We start from the raw sequence: 20,625 nt of genomic DNA on the forward strand, positions 1-20,625 counted from the left end.
CCCTGCCTTCTCTATTCCAGACTTCTCCTCCTTACTTTTTAGCTGCTGGCTTGCTATGTTTTTTATGGAGAGTTTTTTAATTGTTTATGCTATTACCATCGTCCAGACTTTTCCCCCTTTGTCCCCCTCCCCGCAGCTCCTTTCCCACAGTCAATCCCCGTACAGTTGTTCATGGCCATCGGTGATGCATATACGTTCCTTGTCCAATCCTTTCATCTTCTTCTAGCCAGTCCCGCCTTTGCTGTGGTTTTTTAAGCCAGTAAAACTACAGATTGTGTTCCCAAGTTTTGGTCACCCTGAGGCTAAAACTGGGGCCTGAACTTGGACAAAAAAGCACATATAACAAGTTGATTTCGTCATTTTTCAATGCCTTCATTTTTTTCATATTTTATCCCAAACCAGTCATTGTTATCTGTTGGAAGTTTGGTTCAATAAGACACACTCCTCCACTACCAGAAACTGAAAATCAGGGGGGGGAGGCGGAAGAGAGTGCAGGAGAGAATAAATGGTGACCTGGGGTCAAGTCTCCTTGACCTGTGTGTGGGGTGGTGAACACACTATATACAAATTATGTGTTATAGAGTTGTATACCTGAAACTGATATAATTTTATTAACCAGTGTCATCCCAATGAATTCAATAAAAAAAGAAAAAATTGAAAGTCTCCTTTGTCTTTTATTTTAATGGTAATCATATACCCAAAACTGTTCAAGATAGTACTGATTTTAAATACTGTATCATAAAATGTGGTCATATTCCAATTTTTTTTGAAAAATATAATCAATATATTTATATTATATTCTAATTTTTTAAAAATTAGCACATCACCATTAGATGTTAGCAGCCAAACATAAGGGCTAGGAATATACACATATTTTAAGAATTAGCAAAAAGGTAGCCTGGTGTGGGTGTCAAAACCCAAGAGAGGCTAAGGGAATGCCCATACAAAGAATGGGGGCGGTCTAGGGCAGCCTCCTGGAGACAAAGCAGCGTGAAGAGTGTGCCTGCGTGGGGTGTGCAGTCTGAATGAGGTGCGGAGGGATTCCCTAATACATGGAGGGCAGGCAGCATGGAAAGTCAGAGCCTGAGAAAGGTAAGGAGGGCATTCAGGCAGGAAAATCGCCTGACTTGGGGTATCAGAGTTTGAGAGGGGTGAAGAAGGTAGCCAAGCGAAGGAACAAGTTAGCATGAGTCAGTGCCTGAGTACAGTGAAGAAGACATCCATGCATGGGGGTGCTCTGGTGTGGAGTTGCAGAGCCAACGCAGGGTGAGCAAGGCGCCCACACATGGGACAGCGGGGGCTGGCACCATGGAACCAAAGGGGAGCAAGGAAAGCTTCTGCGCATGGGAGTGGTGCAGGGCACAGCGTCAGAACTCGAGTCAGGTGAAGAGGGCATCCACGCACTAGCAGCAACCTTGCAAGTACTTGAGAAGTGTGTCCACACAGAACAGGGGCCACGGTACAGGATGCCGGGGCCAGCATCTGTGCTGAGAAGGATCTGGTAGTGGCGATGGATGGTTGGTTATGTAAAGGAGGATTGCTAAAACAAGTATCAATAATAAGGATAATGAGAGACACGTTTTTCTCTGTCAGAGGAGATACAAATATGAAAATGTGCAGTACTGCATTGGAATGGAGGTAGTGGCATACTTGCCATACACATGCGTGACTTCTACACAGAAATATAAAATACAGGTGTAAATGTGTGTGTGTGTGTGTGTGTGTGTGTGTGTGTGTGTGTACCTACGGGTGAACATACAGGTAGTCCCTAGCCCTGCCTACTGAGAGCACCTGGGAGCAGCGACACACAACAGCTTCTAGGATTCAGATACTAACTTCCAAATGTCACTCTCCACTGAGAGGAGCCAGGCTCATTGGAGAAATGGCTGGTTCTATGGTTGGAGCAGGGAAAGTACGAGATGAGTCTGGAACATTTTGTGTGTCAGAAAGCAAAGAAGTGTTCACAGAATGAAGAGGATATGTTTAAAAAAAACACAGAAATCATCTTGAATAGGTTTCTACTGGCCAAATGTGGAACAAGGGAGCATCAAAATAATGATAGTATTGGACCGTAACCCACTGAAACAAACAGAAATTCACGAGTCCCTATTGACAGTAAGTGAATAAAAAGTCTGAAAACAAATGGAATATTTACATAGCTTCAATGGGCTTCTCCCCATAATACTTATTACAAGGATGAAAAGAATAACCGTATGATGGAGAGCCGACCAACAGCACTGCAACTGAGCAAAGGGACCATCATCAGTAATGAGACAAATGAAAATTATGTGCCACCTGACAATGAGGAGAATACAGCATCACTTCTGTGATATTCCTGCCAAATAGGCATAACATGAATCTAACCATGAGAAAACAAACAAACTCTGATTGAGGGACAGTTTACAAAATAACTAGTTTGTAATCCTCAAAATTGTCAAGGTCATGAAAGACTGAGGAACTCTTCCAGGCTGAAAGAGCAAAGAGTTAGGACAGATAAATACAATGTATGATTCTCAGTTGACTCCTCCTGCAGTAAAGAATAGAAGGCAAACAATTGGAGAAATTTGAATGAGGTCAAAGGATTAAATGGTAGTAATGTAGCAATGCTAATTTCCTGATTTTGATGGTTGTTTTGTAGGAGAAGGTAGAACATACACACTAAAGTATTCAAGGGTGATAGGACATCATGTCAGGAACTTACTCTCAAAATTTCCAGAAAAAAAAAATAGTTTTGGGGGGTACTGCATTGTAGCTTTTCTGTAAGTTTGATCATTTTTTTCAAGTTAAAAAAAAAGTTACCCATGAAACTTTTAATTGCATACTAAAGGGATTCTTAACAGAAAAAAAAAAAGCAAGAAAGAAACCTAGCTCAAAGGTTTCACATGAGCAACCTTCATGTGAACATCTTCTAGTTACTACAGAGCACGATGACTTTTGATTTGGTGACCTAAAGGAAAAAGGTCCTGGTCCCCTGAACCTTTTAAACCCTGTGACAACATTTACAAAGCTTTCAATATTTTTTCAAGAGGCCTTTGTGTGCCAAAAGTAACAACAGAAACAACTGAGTAGTTTCTAAGAGAGGATTCTGACTACCTTACAACTCAGAACTTAAAGGAGACATTAAAATCCATCTATAATCAGGTTACATGGGTGATGTCCTTAGGTACCAAAGAAAATACTGAAAACACAAGGACAGAATAAATTGGGGTATATTTCCTTCCCTGAACTTAAGGTCTTTATAAAACATGAAGCCCAGTATGGATAGACAGTAAAGGAATTCCCAACTGAAGACCAGAAACCCGTTCAATATTTCTAAGTGCAGCAAGAACTTTTCGGTGTTTAATGGACTGTTGTGTAATTTCTTACACTTCAGTCCAAAAACAGTTTCCATTTGATGGGATCTACAGGGGTCTTTTAATGTGTTGGCAGTTGACATAGCTCTAATTTTTTTTGAGAACATTCTAGAAAGCAAAGAAGGAAGGGTCCATGTAGTGCTTTTGCTGGAAATAGTTTCCTGTTCTGATGTCCGTACATATTTGGCATAGATGAGGGAAGAATTGCAAAGAGGGTTCATTTGGTTGAAAAAGAAACACCATCAGTGGACCACGTCAGAACCTTTGCATTTACCTTTCCCTCTTAACAGAGCACTCTTGCCCCAGCTAGCTGCCAGGCCCACTTACCGCCTCTCCTCTTTCAGGTGTGGGCTCAAAAGTCACCTTGGCGAACAAGCTTTACCCAGCTACCCTGTACAAAACGCCATCCTTCACCGTCACTTTCTTTTCTCTTACCTTGCTTTATTTTTCTTCATAAAATTTCTTCGTTGTCACCACCTGACCTATTTGCCGTCATTTTTGTTTTTATCTGTCTCCCGCCACCAGAATGTAAGGTCCAGGGGAACAGGGATATTATATGTATTTTTATTGCTATTTTGCTGCATGTTTAGCTCCCAGAGTAGTGCCTACTCATGACGGGCACTCAGCAGATACTTGTTCAGTGAACACATGAATTTTTACATCTCTCCCATTGACACCAGCACTCTAGATGGAGGTTCTGCAAACTACGGCTTGACCACCACCTGCTTTTGGGTGGCCTGCGAACCAAGAATGGTTTTTTTAATATTTTTAAGTGGTTAGAACAAAAATCAGAAGAAGATTGTTTTGTGCCACTTGCAAACTAAACGCAGTTCCACTTCAGTGTCCATAAGTCAAGTTCAACTGTAAACACGGCCAGGCCCCTTCGCTTCCGTGTTGTCTGGGCTGCTCTCCTGCGCCAATGGCAGAGCCGGGAGTCGCCGAGACAGAGGCTATTTGACTTGCAAAACCTGAAACGTTCAGTATCTGGTCCTTTACGGAAAAAGTCTGCTCTAGAGCTATTACTAATACTAATACTGCACTGCCTAATAGTGTAGTCACCAGGTACTTGTGGTATGTAAGTTTAAGTTTATTAAAATTGAAAATGTAGTTTCTCAGTCATACCAGCCACATTTCAAGTACTCAGAGAACGTGCAGCTAGTGGCTACTCCATTGGACAACACAAAGAACATTTCGGTCGTCTCAGAAAGTTCCACCGAACGACACTGTTTTCGATTTTACAATATCTCACTGTTGCCTGGGATACCACTGCAAAGCTATCACTTTGAAACAAACATGAAAAGTCTGGCTCAGGGGAGGGGGAAAAAAGGAAAATGAATCAAACCATGTAAAAATTAAATATTAACCAAAATGTTAAAGATATTATACTAAGAAACAGCTTAATAATGACCATCTTCTATCAATATTTCCAAAATTCTTTTAAGTGGAATTTCAGGAAACAGCTGTGATTTCCATGAGTTCAGTTCTCAAAGCCATAAAGCATCTGGGCAGCACCTTTCATACAAAGTACTTCACAAATGTGACTGATTGAAAAGTCACAAATTTAATGTGACTTTTCAGAGGGCGAGAAAACCCGCCACGTGATGCCAAACATCCAGATAAAATGTTTTTAGATGCACTTACATGTGTGTCTACAAATAGGTATGTGACATCACATTTCCATTAAGATTTTCTGGTACTACTAGATAAAACCATTTTTCTTAGCTTATTTAAAAGCCAGAATTATAAACTAGCAGAAAACCCTAGTTAACACTCATACATAACAGATAGCCTCCTGCCCTCCCCACAACTAAGCACCCAATATCCTAATATTTTTTTAAGGTTTAACTAAATCATTAGTGTTTTCCATCAACACCTTGCCTCTTAAATAACAAATCTTTTTTTTCAAAGGCTGGGTTTTTTTAGATTTTTATTTATTTATTTTTAGAGAGAGGAGAAGGGAGAGAGAAAGAGGAAGAGAAACATCAGTGTGTGGTTGCCTCTTGCACACCCCCAACTGGGGACCTGGCCTGCAACCCAGGCATGTGCTTTGCCTGGGAATCGAACCAGCAACCCTCCATTTCACAGGCCAGCACTCAATCCACTGAGTCACACCAGCTAGGGCCCTAAATAACAAATCTTAGAGGATTTAGATAGCTGACAAATATATCGGATTGTAAAAGTTAAAAGCTATTTTTTGTAGCCTCCCAAAGCACTTAACAGATTCCATTTTTTTTCTACCAGTACTGAAAACAAGCCTTCATCACATGCTCACTGAGAAATGACAATTTCAATTTTGTTTTTATTCCTCAGATCCTCTTTTCATTGACAAAGATACTATTTAAAATTTTTTTTCACTGTTTACAATTTTTATTATGGTACCAATATTTTTCTCAGAGATTCTAGCATTCTATAAGCTGCAAAATTAAAGGGAGTAGGTTACAAATAAAATTTAAACTTAGAAATGGCAGGAGTCTAGTTAATTGAGATTTCATCAAAGTTCACATGTGAATGTTTTTACCTTTTGCTCTAATATAATCCATGAACAAAACCACTAGCAAACAAATTTGTAACCATCTTTTTAACTTGAATCGTTATGAACTTGCATTCATTGTGATACTATTAAGTAATTATTATTCAGTTGAGAATACCAGCTAACAAACTTATACTTTTAAGTTTCAGAGATCGGGTTTCCACGGGCTGTTCTGTTCCCAGCAGGCAGCGCAGGTGCTGAAGGGGAACCGAGTGCCTCAGACCGTGTCTCAGAAAGACCCCTGTGTGGCCGCCGAGGGCTGCAGAAAGCTGTCTCTGAACGTTGGCGTTCCTTTCTATCTTCCTAACAGTAAACTGACTCCCCTACACCCGTGCCTCTTCAAAAAATGGTTTCTTTGTTCTAAAAGGTCTACTTTTACTTTTTAAAAAGATTTTATTTATTAATTTTTAGAGAGGGAAGGGAGGGAGGGAGAGAGAGAGAGAGAGAGAGACATCAATGTGCGGTTGCTGGGGGCCGTGGCCTGCAACCCAGGCATGTGCCCTGACTGGGAATCGAACCTGCAACACTTTGGTTCGCAGCCTGCACTCAATCCACTGAGCTACGCCAGCCAGGGCTCCACTTGTACTTTTTAACCAAAAGCTTGGGAAACTGTGTCACTCCCTACAAAAATATTCACAATTATAACATTAACACTTGGGGCAGAGTGTTAGCTACTATTTCTAAAAGGTCCTTCACCATTTCTTTTTATCACTACGACATATAATCAATTCCTAGAACCTTGGCATCACAAGGACAGTTCTGTATAATGAAACATTATCCCAGTAACTAATGAAATTAGAATATTAGAAATGGAGTGTGAGCGCCAGTTCGATTCCCAGTCAGGGTGCATGCCTGGGTTGAGGGCCAGGTCCCCAGTAGGAGGTGCTCGAGAGGCAACCACACACTGATGTTTCTCTCCCTCTTTCTCCCTCCCTTCCCTGTCTCTAAGTATAAATAGATAAAATATTAAAAAAAAAAGAAAAGAAAAGAAATGGAGTGGGTATCTTAACTACCTTAAGTGACTTTCCTCTGCCACCTGATGCTTTCTTCCCTATTTGGGTTGTATAGTCTCCACTTAGACACTACCAATAATATAGAAGTTATTCCTATCCATCTCAGAAAAAGCTTTAATGGTTAAAAAAACTCCCTCCTGACCAGTGTGACTCAGTTGGTTGGAGCATCATCGGTAACCAAAAGGTTAGTGGGTTCTATTCCCAGTCATATCACATAACTAGGCCAAAGGTTTGATCCTTGATCCTGTTGTGTAAGGCAACCAACTGATGGATGCTTATCTCTTGGGTGAGGACTCAAAAAAGGTCTTTCTTAAATGTAGCTGAATTCAAATTTCCTGAAATGTCCATTTCAAGTCCTAGTTCAGCTTCCTGGCAGCATACAAGATAAGTTATCACTCAGATGCTACCACTCAGCTCCCTGACCGTGGTGAGAGCTTTCTTCTGAACCTGGTTTTGTTTGTGTTGGTCCCCCAAACAGGCAGCATCGAGCCCTTAGCCCGGGAGTTCAAATGAGATTTCATAGCCATCTCATAACATTTCTGGAATATAAGCAGGTATAATGGCATTTATTGTTCTACCCATTTTATAGACAAAATTCAAGACACAAAAATGACAAAAAATATAGTCCCTTAATTGTCCAAGGTACAATGTCAGAGACACATTAAGGAGAGAAGCAGGATCCGTTTCTGGACTGTCACCTTTGTTTCAAAGAATTCACATGTTTTAAAGTGCTTTCCTGTATAGATTATAAACTCATAAGAAGGTCAGAAATAGAAGATACTTTAGACTCAGTTAATTTCAAATAACCTCCAACGACTCTGACTGAGGGGAAAGGAAGACATAAAAGCAAAGAGCATGCTTTGAAATGAGAGTTATCCCTCCAACCACGAAACACTTCCTTTCTTCCTTAGATCAAGGTAAAGGTTAACACCAGACCACACACAGCCCGTGTGACCATTCCAATTCTCCCTACTTTGCCCTTCTTTGTACAGTATTCCATTTTCTCCTAGATTAAATGTCTGGCAAAGAAATGATAGACTGTGGAGGACAGGTTTAAAACAACAAATTTAACATCTAGTGTTATTTTCTTTGAAAGGTCAGTTACTCTGAAGTTGTAAACAGATATATGTCAGATGTATTTTAAAATGGATAGCACATGCCACTAAATGGACATGTAGCAAGAAAAGGCAGAATGTGCATTTCATGTCATTGCTACTTTTTAAAAATGTTTGTGCTAAGATTACTAAATCCTAAAATGACATGTTCATAGTAAAATTTTCGTTTTATAACTGTAAAGTGCCTAGTTTTGGTTATAAAATAACTGGGGTCAGAAACAAAATCATTAATTTGAAGCGGGTGATATACCTAAACGTAAAAATTTTAAAAATCACATTTCTGCACAGAAGAATATTTTCATGGTCTTGGAGTGGCAGAGATTTCTTCTTCTTATTTTTTAATTTTAATTGTTGTTTAAGTACAGTTTTCTGTCTTTTACTTCCATCCCAGCCCAGCCCCCCAGCCCTCCCCACCTCCCTCCCATTTCCATCCCCAAGATTTCTTAAATAGGACATAAGACACACTTAATCCCCAAAGAAAAAAATGATAAATTAGTCTTCATTAAAATTAAGAATTCTAGTTATCAGATTAAGAAAATAAATAAGCAAGTTACAGACTATGAGAAAAAATTTACAATACACTTTTGACAAAGTACACATTTCCAAAATATTTTTTAAATGCTTACAAAACCAATTAAAAATTCAAACAACCCAAACTTTTTTAAAATCCTCACTTGAGGATATGTTTACTGACTTTTAGAAAGAGAAGAGAGTAGGGAAAGAGAGAGAGAGAGAAACATTGATGTGAGGGAGAAACATCGATCGGTTGCCTCCCGTACTCACCCCTACCAGGAATCGAACCCACAACCTAGGTATGTGCCCTGACCAGGAAACAAACCCATAGTCTTCTGGTGTCGGGGACAGTGCTCCAACCCAGCCAACTGGCCAGAGCCAAACAACCTGACTTTTAAAAAATGCACAAAAACGTATTCAGGCACTTCAGGAAAGAGGTATCCAAATGGCCAATAAACACATGAAAAGGTATTCATATACTCCACATCATTACTCCTCGGAAAAATGTAAATTAAAGCCACAATGAAATATGATTACACACCCACCAACATGGCTAAAATTAAAAAGACTGACTGATAATAGCAAATGTTGGCAAGATGTGGAACTACAACTCTCAGACATTGCTAATGGGAAGAAGGGTAAACTGACCCAACCACTTTGGAAACTGTTGGGCAATAAGTATTAAAGCTAAATATATACCTACTCTGTGACCCAGAAATACTAGTCCTACGCGCCCAAGAGAAATGAATGTATATGTCCGTCCACCAAAAGACATGCACAAGAATGTTCATAATACAAACACTGGAAACAATCAAATGTTCATCAATAGTAGAATGAATAAACAAATGGTGGTATACTCATATTCATATTACTCAACAATAAGTGACAATGAACTACTAATAAATGTTACGATATAGATGGATCTCAAAAGTATGTTGAGTAAAAAGAAGCCAGACATTTAAAAAAAAGCTCATACTGTATGATTCCACTTATGTGGAATTCAAGAACAGGAAAACTGGTCTATGATCACGCAAGTCCAAATGGTGGTTACCTTGGAGCAAAGAGGGTTTATGAACTGTAAATGGGCACAAGGGAAAGTTCCAGGCTGATGCAAATGTTCCATACCTTGATCTGGAAGGTGTATATACAGGTAAAAATTAATCAAGCTATATACATAAGATGTGTACTTTTTGTGTAAGTTGTTCCTTAATCTTCAAAAAATCTGTTAAACAAACATCCTCACGTATCTAAAAATCCAAACTTCAGAAATGCGATTAGAGAAGTATTTTCCCACTTCTGCAAAAAGTTTGAATTTCAAGGGTTTTTTCATGATTCTTCTATAATCTTTGTAGATTATATCTACACTAACCAGCCACTGAAAAGACACCATATATCTTAAAAATTCTCATGGTTAGGACATTTACTTACACGTCATGTGACAACTAAATATAAAGGTATTTCCAGTGATACCTAATTCCCCAAATGTCCCTGAGAATTGAGATTTCAAGATGTTTTGTCATGCGATTTATTTGGTCTTTGATTTTTTTCAATAAACTACAGGTAAGTTGTCACTCATCTTGGAAAACAAAAACAAAATCTCTCGATTCACATTTCTCTCCAGTACCAACCCCACTTATTTCTCTGCTTCCCACCTTCCAGCTAAACTTCGTGGGGGGAAATGGTCTGTATCAGTGCTTCTGCTTCCTATTTTCCCCGCCCCTGCTTTACCCACTTCACTCCGATTTCCATCCCCATCACTCCACAGAAACCGATTTTGTCAAGGTCACTAGCAGGTTTTATGTTGCCAAAACCAACCCACACATTTTTTTGTCTTCACTTTACTTGATTTTTCAGCAACATTCAACATAACTGACGACCTACTCCTTCATGACACTCCTCTCTTTTTAAAAAAAGATTTTATTTATTTATTTTTAAAGAGGGAAAGGAGGGAGAAAGAGAGAGAGAAACATCAATGTGCGGTTGCTGGGGGCCATGGCCAACAACCCAGGCATGTACCCTGACTGGGAATCGAACCTGCGACACTTTGGTTCACAGCCCATGCTCAATCCACTGAGCTACGCCAGCCAGGGCGACACTTCTCTCTTGAATTCCATTAAACCCTACTCTGTTGATGTCCCTCCTGTTTTGTCTTGCTTTCTTTTGCCACTGCCTCCTCCTCCATCTGAGTACCTAAATAGGATGTTTTTCAGTGTTCAATCCCGAGTCCCCTTCTCCCCTGCTCTCATTAGGTGATACCATTTACTAACATGGCATTAAGAATCATTTATGTGCTGAGAATAACCAGATTTCCATCTCTAGCCAGACCTCTTATTTAGAGGAGAGGTTCACCCACCCTGTCCCCAACTATTATTCTCCACATTAGCTCTTGTAGTACACATCAGAGTTTTAATTATTTCTTTTGTCATTTGAAGATTTTATTTATTTATTTCTAGGAAGAGGGGAGGGGAGGGAGAAAGAGAGGGAGAGAAACATCAAATGGTTGCCCCTCACATGCCCCCAACTGGGGACCTGGCCCGTGCAACCCAGGCATGTGCCCTGACTGGGAATCCAACCAGCAACCCTTCAGTTCGCAAGGCAACGTTCAGTCCACTGAGCCACACCAGCCAGAGCTAACGTAAAAAAGTGTGCTCCGTTGACAAAAAAATTTTGTCTTGTTTTTATGTCTCATCTAACTCTTGTGAGACTGACCATGGAATACCTCAAGGTGTCATCATACAATCAGCAAACACCACTGTGTGGGGTAAGAGCTACACAGTTGATAAGCACTGTATTAAATTTTAATATCACTTTGTTTAATTACTATTTGTCCTATTACACAGGGATAAGCAAAAAGTAGGTTAACAATAGTGAATAATATAATAATAAATGAATAACAAGATGAACTCTGTACTCAAAAGTAGGTTTACAGTTGTACCTGAAACACAGTCTATCCCTGTATTATTTATTATTATATATTATTTATTATTATTATTAACCTGCTTTTGCCCACCTCTGTATAGAATGTGCAAATTAGATTACCTGAAACAATTTTCTGATTGTTTAGGTTTGAGGCAAACAGGATCACATTAGGTCACTCACGTTTATAACAGATAACTGCAGGGTCCTTTGACTTAATAAATTCCATTTATTAAGACATGCACAGATGCTGTTGGCTTGGATAATTTAGAAGCTATATACTTGTTTATATACTCCAGTCTCTCAGTTCTACTACTTCAAATTTGAGCTAGGACTTTTATATTCATTGTCTTATTTAAGTCTTTATAAAAGCCCTCACATTTACAAATTACCATGTATTGTTCTATTCCTTCAGAGTCACTCACAAAGAGTCAAAACAACAGAATATACTCCTAAAGGTTGAGGGTCTATTTTATTGTTTACCTAACAAGTTCACAATTTTATTTCTAGGATGCATGCAAAGTGTTAAAATGGTCTCATTCTAATTATTCTGTCCACTTAGAAAAGTATTCCTATTAATTATGGGAAATTCTGTTTCTATGGTGGCAAGCAGAAGTGTGTTGGTTAGGATGGACCATAAACTCCTTTGTCCTGCTGAAACAGTTCACAAACCAGGAGAGTTTGAGAACATATGGTTTGCACGGGTTGTAAGTAATTTATCTCACCTGGCCTCCTGAAGCCATGGGCACACGGCTGCTTTAGATGAGTATTTCTTGTAGTCCAAAATGGGCCATCTATTTCCCAAAGTCTGAGTGGTACAGCATAGCATCCACAGTACCAAACTAAAATTAGGGAGCTCTGTCTTACAAGGAAGTAGTGTAGCCAAAGGGACTGGGGTTTAATTTCTGAGTCATAATTTCCACAGAACTTGCTGAATGAATCTTAGACAATACCGGCTTCCAGTGACTACTTAAAAGGAAAGTGTCTGTGTACCACTTTTCTTGTTTTGTTTATATCTTTATTGAGGCGCAATTGGTATATAACATTATAGAAATTTCAGGTGTATATTATAACTTAACATCTGTATATCCTACAAAGTGATCACCGCCAAAGGCCAGTTACCGTCCATCAGCACACCCTTCACCCATTTTGCCCGCACCCCAATCCCCTTCCCCTCTGGTAGCCACCAATCTGTTCATTGTATCTAAGAGCTTGTTTTTGTTTTGTTCATATGTCATACATATATCTCATATCTTCTTTATCCATTCATCCATAGGTGAACACTTAGGTTGTTTCCATATCTTGGCTATTATAAGAAAAGCTGCAATGAACATAGCGGTGCACACATCTTTGTAAATTAGTGTTTTTGTATTCTTCAGATAAATACCCAGAAGTAGAATAGCTGGGTCATATGGTAGTTCTATTAATTTTTTTTTAGGAATCTCTATACTCTTTTTCATAGTGGCTACAATAGACCAATAGTTTCTAAACTTTTTTTAAAGCATTTCATTTTTTTCCAGTTTATGAATTACTATACATAAAACAGATAAAGGGGCATCTTAGTACACAATTATATTAAGTTTAAATAATAATTATTAAAAAGTCAAGCAATAAGAATAATTGAGCTGTTTTCATAAACAAAAACTGAAAATCTTTCATTATTGATGAAGGTTGTAACTTTATGTTGGCTTCTACATGTGAGGATGGAAAGTAATCTTTGTTTCCAAGTTGGATCGCTAAATATCTAACAAGTGTACAAATTCTTTCATTCTGAACTAAACTTCAGACAAGAAGTACACCAACCTTACAATAAGCATTTTAAACATTTATAATATATAATCATGATGTATCACAGCACAAATTCTCGTTATTGAGCAGTTGATTGCTATACTATACTGTGACAAAAGCACCTTAGCCTAAGCTTTTATAGGCACTTATTTAAACACATGGAACAGGAGAGTTAGTGATAGTCCTAAATAATTCTATGTGAACAAATACGCATAGGAAAAAGAATACCAGTGCAGAACCATAATCTTACTCAAGTCACACTTATAAAATTCTAATATTTTCAAAGAGTTGATTTAAAATGTTTTATTTTGAGCCCTAGCTGGTGTAGCTCAGTGGATTCAGTTCTTGCCTGCGAACCATAAGATTGCGGGTTTGATTCCCAGTCAGGGCACATGTCTGGGTTGTGGGCCATGTCCCCAGTAGGGGGCATGTGAGAGGCAACCACACATTGATGTTTCTTTCCCTCTCTTTCTCCCTCCCTTCCATTCTCCCTTAAAAATAAATTTAAATTTTTTTAAGTTTTATTTTGAGGTTACAGTATAAATTTATACATTGATAATCTTCAATGAATTAAAATTTGGTAAATGATACATATGAAAGTCAAATGAAATTTAAATCAAGCTAACCCCTGATATACATTCCACACTCTTCCACCAAACCTTTAACAGCAGTACCTGTGACAAATTAACCAACAGAATTAACAAGTTCCAATGTCACTATTTTCCTTACTTTCTTTTCCATAAAATAGTCAAGTGACCAAACGCACAGGCAACTCATTCATTAATTTATTCAATAAATATGACTGCACTCCTACTATGTGCTGGGGGCTGGTTATCACTGATGATTTAAAAGGGGCTTACACCTTGGAACTTGACAGTCTTAGAAGGGGTTACAGCTCTGTTAATGGCCAAAATAAGCAAAAAATCTAGTTAAATAATCTTTAGATAATTAAGAGTCAAGAGTAGAAAATACAGTTTTGTATTGTGATGCTACTGGAATATTTTTTATTTCTCTTATTTAAAAAAAGTTTCCTTTATAAACCCACAAATAACCTGATGTGCCAAAAATTTCATTTCTAAAAATCTCATTAATAAATATGATTTGTGATATGTATCTCTGTGTTGCCAGTTTCACTGATATAAAATGTCAGGAGGTGAGCTGATTTAGATTATTGTCAATTAGTAAAGAAGATTGTTCCATAAAAGCATTTTATTCTGTTTCATATCCATTAATAAACGCTTTTTAAAAAAATCTCTCCTAGATGGGACACATATCCAGTATAATATGGTATCGACTCCATATCATTTTAGTTTACTCTATACCACTTTAGACTATAAAAACCAGATGCAAACAGCAGATTTCAATTAAGGCTGAAAAATCATCTCATTCATAACCTGGGGATTATAGTATTTTGAAAGACTACATTCTAGTCATTAATAGAGTTATACATAGACACATAGATCACATTTCAAATAATCTACATATTATAGGATCTATTACAATTATTGTTATACTATTTCACTTGTTTTTAGTGATTTAAAAGGCCTTAGGGTCATCCTTATGGTTTTTAATTATCCTAAATGTACCACTTAATGGGGAGGTGTACTTTTAAAAGGCTAGACAGAAGAGTGCACTCTACACCCTTGTGATGCTGGAGGTCTCTGCTCACAATAATTAATCCTTAGCACAAGAAAAGATTTACTGAGCACTTACTACATGCAGGTTTCTGTGTTAGTCACTCGGTTCTCTACATGGTCTAGGATCTCTAGCCTGAAACAGGAGCCAATTAACATTGCGTGTCTAATAGAAGATCTACTAATAATCTTTTAGTCCTAAATAAGTAGAGATATACATGCATTTATATATTAATGATAAGTTTATAACAAGGTGTTTAAAAGGTATCACTGGAACATTTTATGCTAATTTTATGGTATCATCTATATCTTACCAATTGAGAAAACCAATTTCTGCTCATATTCGATCTATTTCAATAGACTGATATGTGACCCTGAAACCTGCTGAGGTAAATGGGTAAGATTTGGTTTTAAGTGATAGTCTAGCCAAGAATAAATAAATAAATGGTAAACATCTTTGTTTTCTAAGCTTCCTTTTTCTATCATACCATTTAATAAAGGACTTTATAAGAATTTTCTGAGTTCTATCAAAGAATTTCTAGCACCAATCCCCAACTCACAAAAATTAATTATGGAGAACGGTGTGCTGATTGGCGGGGGATGTGGGTAGAGGTGGAAGAGGGTGTAAGGGGGATACGTGGTAATGGAAAAAAAATACAATAAAAACAAAAAATAAAGTCAAAACAAATAAATATATAAAAGGCATCATAATAAACATAATGAACATTACTTTACAGCAGTTATTTTGTTAACTAAATGCGACGAACTCTGAGGGTCTTTTATGAACCAGGAACTGTTCCTGCCACTGAGTGTACAAAAAATAAGAAGCTTCAAGACCAGTGGAGAAATAAACACTTAAACCAATAAGCAATGACGGTACAACTGGCAGAAGTGTGTGCAGAAAGGAGAGACTGCCAGCCTAGCTAGGGGAGGTGAGGAGCTGGGCAGGGTCACTACCAGAAGGCACCAGGCAAGGTCATCAGAAGGAGATCATGGTGATGATGCCTGGGCAGAGTCTTGAAAGATGAGTAGGCATAACCAGGTAAACAATGGGGTGGAAATTTCAGTAGGCATAGAAGTATGAAATAGTATATTTATTGGACTGTAGGAAATTTTCTAAAATTACATTCACCCAGGACTCCATGGCCTTTCTGTGGCTTCTGTTCCTTTGAACTTCACCATTTCATCCTTCACCTGCTCATAATGGAGGGCTAGTGAGCTCCACCATTCAGAAGCTGTCTGTGTAAATCCCAACCACCCAGAGCATAGGAAGGGATCTTGACGTGGAAAATGGCTTCCACAAAAGCAACGTGGTAAAAAGCAGAAGTTGACATTAGGAAGGAGACAAGGCTGCACAACAACCTGGGAATATTTGGTGTAGGGCCATTCCGCTCTGTACCCTCAAAACCCCCGTGAGAGCAACAGAACAACACATCATCTGGTGGTCGCAATAGTGACGCAGGGCCACCAGGATACAGTGATCTCTTGTGTCCCTGTTTATAAAGCCGGGGGGGCTACACAATAACACACTCAGAAAGATCTCTATCCAATAATGTTTAAATAGAAAGGTTTTATATTAAACGAAAAACATGCTAAGACCTGTGAAATCCATATTTGTGAACAATCTCATTTCTCAACCATGCCAGATAGAAGGGATATTATTACAGCACAAGTAACAAAATTTAGCAACACAAAGAGTCTTTGGATAGAAAATATTTAGGATCACAGGTTGTGAGAAAAAATTCATAGCTTCTGATTTATTATTATATGCATTAACTCTTTGTATTTCTACATGATGATTTCTATTTCAAAAAGCTTATTTCACCTGACATTTTCACACATAGAAAGTCTCAATAAATGTCTGTTGAATGAAAAGATGAATGAATTTTAAAAGATTTTATATGCTAAAGGAATGACTGACTATATGGCTTCACATTTCACAATTAAACTGTAGCACATTCATTTGGCCAACAAATTAGGCAAAAAAAAAAAGGTATTCCATAAAGTATTCCACTTTCTCACATTGTGAAGAAATGGAAGATATCCAACATTGGTCAAATTTCTATGCTAGATTGAAACCAAAATATAAAAATAATATAAAAATACTTTATTTGAAATATCAAACACATAAGTCATATTAATCAATCTTGGATGGCTATAAATGAACAAGATATTTTACTACATAAAATACTCTGTCCTCAAGCACCTGATGTTAGAATAGCCCAATTCACATCATTAACTTTGTTAAATTTTTATTTTTTGATTTAAGTGCTGAAGTTTTTGCATTAAGCTTACTATATACCATCCATCTCCAAGGACCTATGAATTTCATCATCTAAACTCACAACTGATCACTGATCTACATTCTATATTGTATCCCTTTCCATATACAGTCTGTACATTTTGAATTAAATTCTACATATATTTTTATTCCTACCTTATTCAGACCATCTTCACCCAGTCTTGCCTAAAAATCTTTGACATTAATATCCTAAATTATGCTATTTATTTAATAATTTCTTTATGTCACATTATGACATTAATATCCTAAATTATGCTATGTATTTAATAATTTCTTTATGTCACATTCAATAAATGAATTTGGTAGTATTAATATGTACAGGGAAATGCTCCAGTTTCCATGGATTTACACTCTGCTATGTTATTCTTGAAAAGTAAAATGGTTAAGACTAGGAAAAAATAGTGTTGGAGTACTCATTTGTAATTTAACTAAAACAAATTCAGCAATTCACTTATAATAAACCGGGAAAGTTTTTAAAATTATTTTTCATAGTGTACAGCAACTTAATTTTTTCCTGTCCTTGGACAGTGAAACCTTTACATGTTAAAAATTACACTCCATAAGCCATTTTTAAAATACTCAAAGTGCCAATTTTTTAGTTATTTCAAAGACCCTGATAATTTAAAATTTCAAAAGCATAGGGTTTTTCATACAGCACTTGAAGCATTATTTAATAATGGCCATTTTAAAATTTCTTTGCACACACCAAATACATAATGTTCATTGACTTTTATTTGGCATTCTAGAGAAAAAAATGTGTACCTGGGCCAAGGCAGTTAGAAACGTTGTCAGCATATCCACATACAAACTGAGGATTTAGGACCACACTATTGCACTCCAGTTTATTGTGAAACAAGAACTTTATCATATTTATTCTCATGTCCCAAAGTATTTACTCTAATAACTTCATATATTCTAGACCTAAAGTTGCCAAAGACCAAATTTTACTGGCAATAAGAGGACCTTTGATTTTTATGAAGAAAATATCCATGCCACTCATAATGTTTATCAAATTAACATTTTAATTAGGTGTTATTATCTCATTTATTCATTGATGAATACTGATTTTTTTCTCATAAATTCTGATTTTCTAAATATCACCACCTCCCCCAACTTGAGATACATCTGCCATTTTCAAAGTTTTAGAAGCACTTGTTGGAAAGACTGTTGAAGAGTTTACAATAGTACTGTGAAAACTTAGTTATCGCAAGGAAGTCCATACTAATATTATTTTAAGAAGCGAAGATAATTTTATAACTTTCAAAATTAATTCAAGTGAAACTCAATGTGAGCCTGAGTTTTGCTTTGCGTAGAGAAGGATCATCAGAAGTTCGATTTCCAAGGGACCAGCAAGTGCCAGCCACTTTAACGTGTACTTTTCCCATATGACAGCGGTCATTCTTAGAAGAAAAAAAAGACACCCTTCTTCCTAAACAACTTACTTAGATTAGCCTAATTCCAATGGACATTTAGGCTATAGATGGGGAGGGAAAAAATCCAAAAGGATTATTTATTCCAAACCAGGTTTGCTGCCTTTTCAGGGCCGCCCCATTGATACTTTTCCTTTGTAGACTTAGAATTGACCCTCCTGTTTGGCACCCCCTAAGAGGTAAAATTTCAGAGAAGTTACCACTTTCCGAAGTTGGTGGCGGGGAGGCATATGAGAGATGCACGAGAACCGACGCGCTTTGCCCTCTGAAATGCCTCATGTTTACTTTTGCACAAGAAACAAATAGAAGCAAAACCGAGATTCAGAAGGAACTCTCTCTGCTGCATGCCCTGGTCGAGCTTTTCAAAGACCCCTTAGAAAAAGAAGCTGGGCTGGAGGCTCACCTTCCATCTCGCCGCCGGGCTGGGCTGGAGCAGCAGCTCTCGCCACCCCGCCACTCCACGTGCTCCTGCCTTCGCCGGGACACGGCGCGCAGCTGGCGGGAGATTCCCGGCGCGGGGAGTCCCCGGGATCCGCCGCGGCGTCGGCGCAGATCTGAAAGGGCAGGAGCCAGCGACCCGCCGGTGCGCGGGGTTACAGCGGCGCTGGCTGGTGGTGGCTTTAAAAGACGCTCGCCGCCGAGGAGCGCAGGAGGTTCCGCTCCTCCATCCCCTTTTTGAATGTCAAACCGGAGAAGCCTCATGGGATGGAAACAGCGCATCACTCAATTGTCTCAAAAGGTCTATTTTAGAAGGATAGGGATGGCAGCGTGCTATCACATTGGGCGAGGGGCGAGTGCGTCTGGATGGCTTTCTTGCAAGTGTAGCTTCAAAGGGGCTTGTCTTAAATTGGGCAAGATCTGGAACTTTTGGTCCAGATTCAGGGATAACAGCCATAAATATCAATGAGAACGTTTATCAATCATATGACTTGATCAAAGTGCTTGGTCCAAATTTGCAGGAAGTGCTAAGACAGTTCAAAAGGATTTGGGCACTTTTATCTACTCAACTTTTTAACTTTTGGAAGCAATTCTCTCACTTTAGTTTTCCCTTCTAGGAACTGCTTCCCGTAGTTTACTTGCCACCACTCACAAAACACTACACACTCTATGTCTGTGGATTTTCTACTACCCTGCCTTCTGCCAAATGGGACCTGAGACAGCTTACAAAAACACATACATAATCTATCAAAAGAGTAAGTTTAAAAACGTAGAGTTAAGGGTGGTGTTTTGGGGGTGGTGTGGTAAGATAGTAAAATTACCTCAGAGACGTTGGTACACAGAGATGTATCAGTAAACATCTTTTTCCAATACCCTTCCCAATTTGTAAAAGTAAAGCACACATTTGACTGTGGGAGGAGGAAAGAGGAAGTAACCACAGTTTTTCAAAAGCAGCGCTTTCTGCATACTCAAGGCTAAGGGACGTTGTTCAGGTGAGTCCTTATAAAAACACCCAGTGTGTTGAATTGAACATGTGAATGATTCTCAAAAAAGCCACTTCCACCCTTGGTATAAATTTATATTGTTGGTGTATATAAATATATTTGAAACTTAAGGTTGGAGGTTTGTGCATCAGCAGACCATATCAGAAGAAACCCAGCCCTACAAGTTAAAGTATGCTTGTAATTTTTAAAAAATATGTTATTTATTTTTAGAGAGAGAAAGGAGGGAGGAAGAGGAGGAGAAAAATATCAGTGTGTGGTGTCTCTCCAGCACCCCCAACTGGGGACCTGGCCCTCAACCCAGGCATGTGCCCTGACTGGGAATCGAACCAGCCACCCCTTGGTTTGCAGACCAGCAGTCAATCCACTGGGCCACAGGAGTCAGGGCTGTGTGCTTGCAATTTAATGAACTTCAGTTTATTTTAAATATGCCTTGGTATATGAGGTCAACATATATATATACATATGCATATATATGCACATATCTGTGTATGTGTGGGTGGTTTTTTTTTTTTTTTAAGTGAGTGAATGCCTTAGATTGACTTTAAGATCTCAGTACCTTGCAGTATCTCTATTGCTTGCATGGGTTGGA

At 38.2% G+C, this 20,625-nt stretch overlaps 1 protein-coding gene across 3 annotated transcripts in view; it reads right to left on the minus strand.

Moving 5' to 3' along the window:
* Positions 1 to 19,226, minus strand: part of IKZF3 (IKAROS family zinc finger 3) — an 80,574-nt gene extending 61,348 nt beyond the window's left edge. For 2 of the 3 annotated variants that reach the window (XM_045837088.1, XM_045837089.1), the window contains exon 1: positions 18,998 to 19,226. In XM_045837088.1, coding sequence (XP_045693044.1) covers positions 18,998 to 19,004 — 7 coding nt within the window. In that variant the 5' untranslated portion in view covers positions 19,005 to 19,226. The remainder of the gene's footprint in view (positions 1 to 18,997) is intronic. The other variant, XM_045837087.1, reaches the window with a different exon arrangement.
* Positions 19,227 to 20,625: the final 1,399 nt, after the last annotated feature.

This window comes from Phyllostomus hastatus, unplaced genomic scaffold (genome assembly GCF_019186645.2).
Source record: "Phyllostomus hastatus isolate PE091 unplaced genomic scaffold, TTU_PhHast_1.1 phas_contig_210, whole genome shotgun sequence".
Lineage (NCBI taxonomy): Eukaryota > Metazoa > Chordata > Mammalia > Chiroptera > Phyllostomidae > Phyllostomus > Phyllostomus hastatus.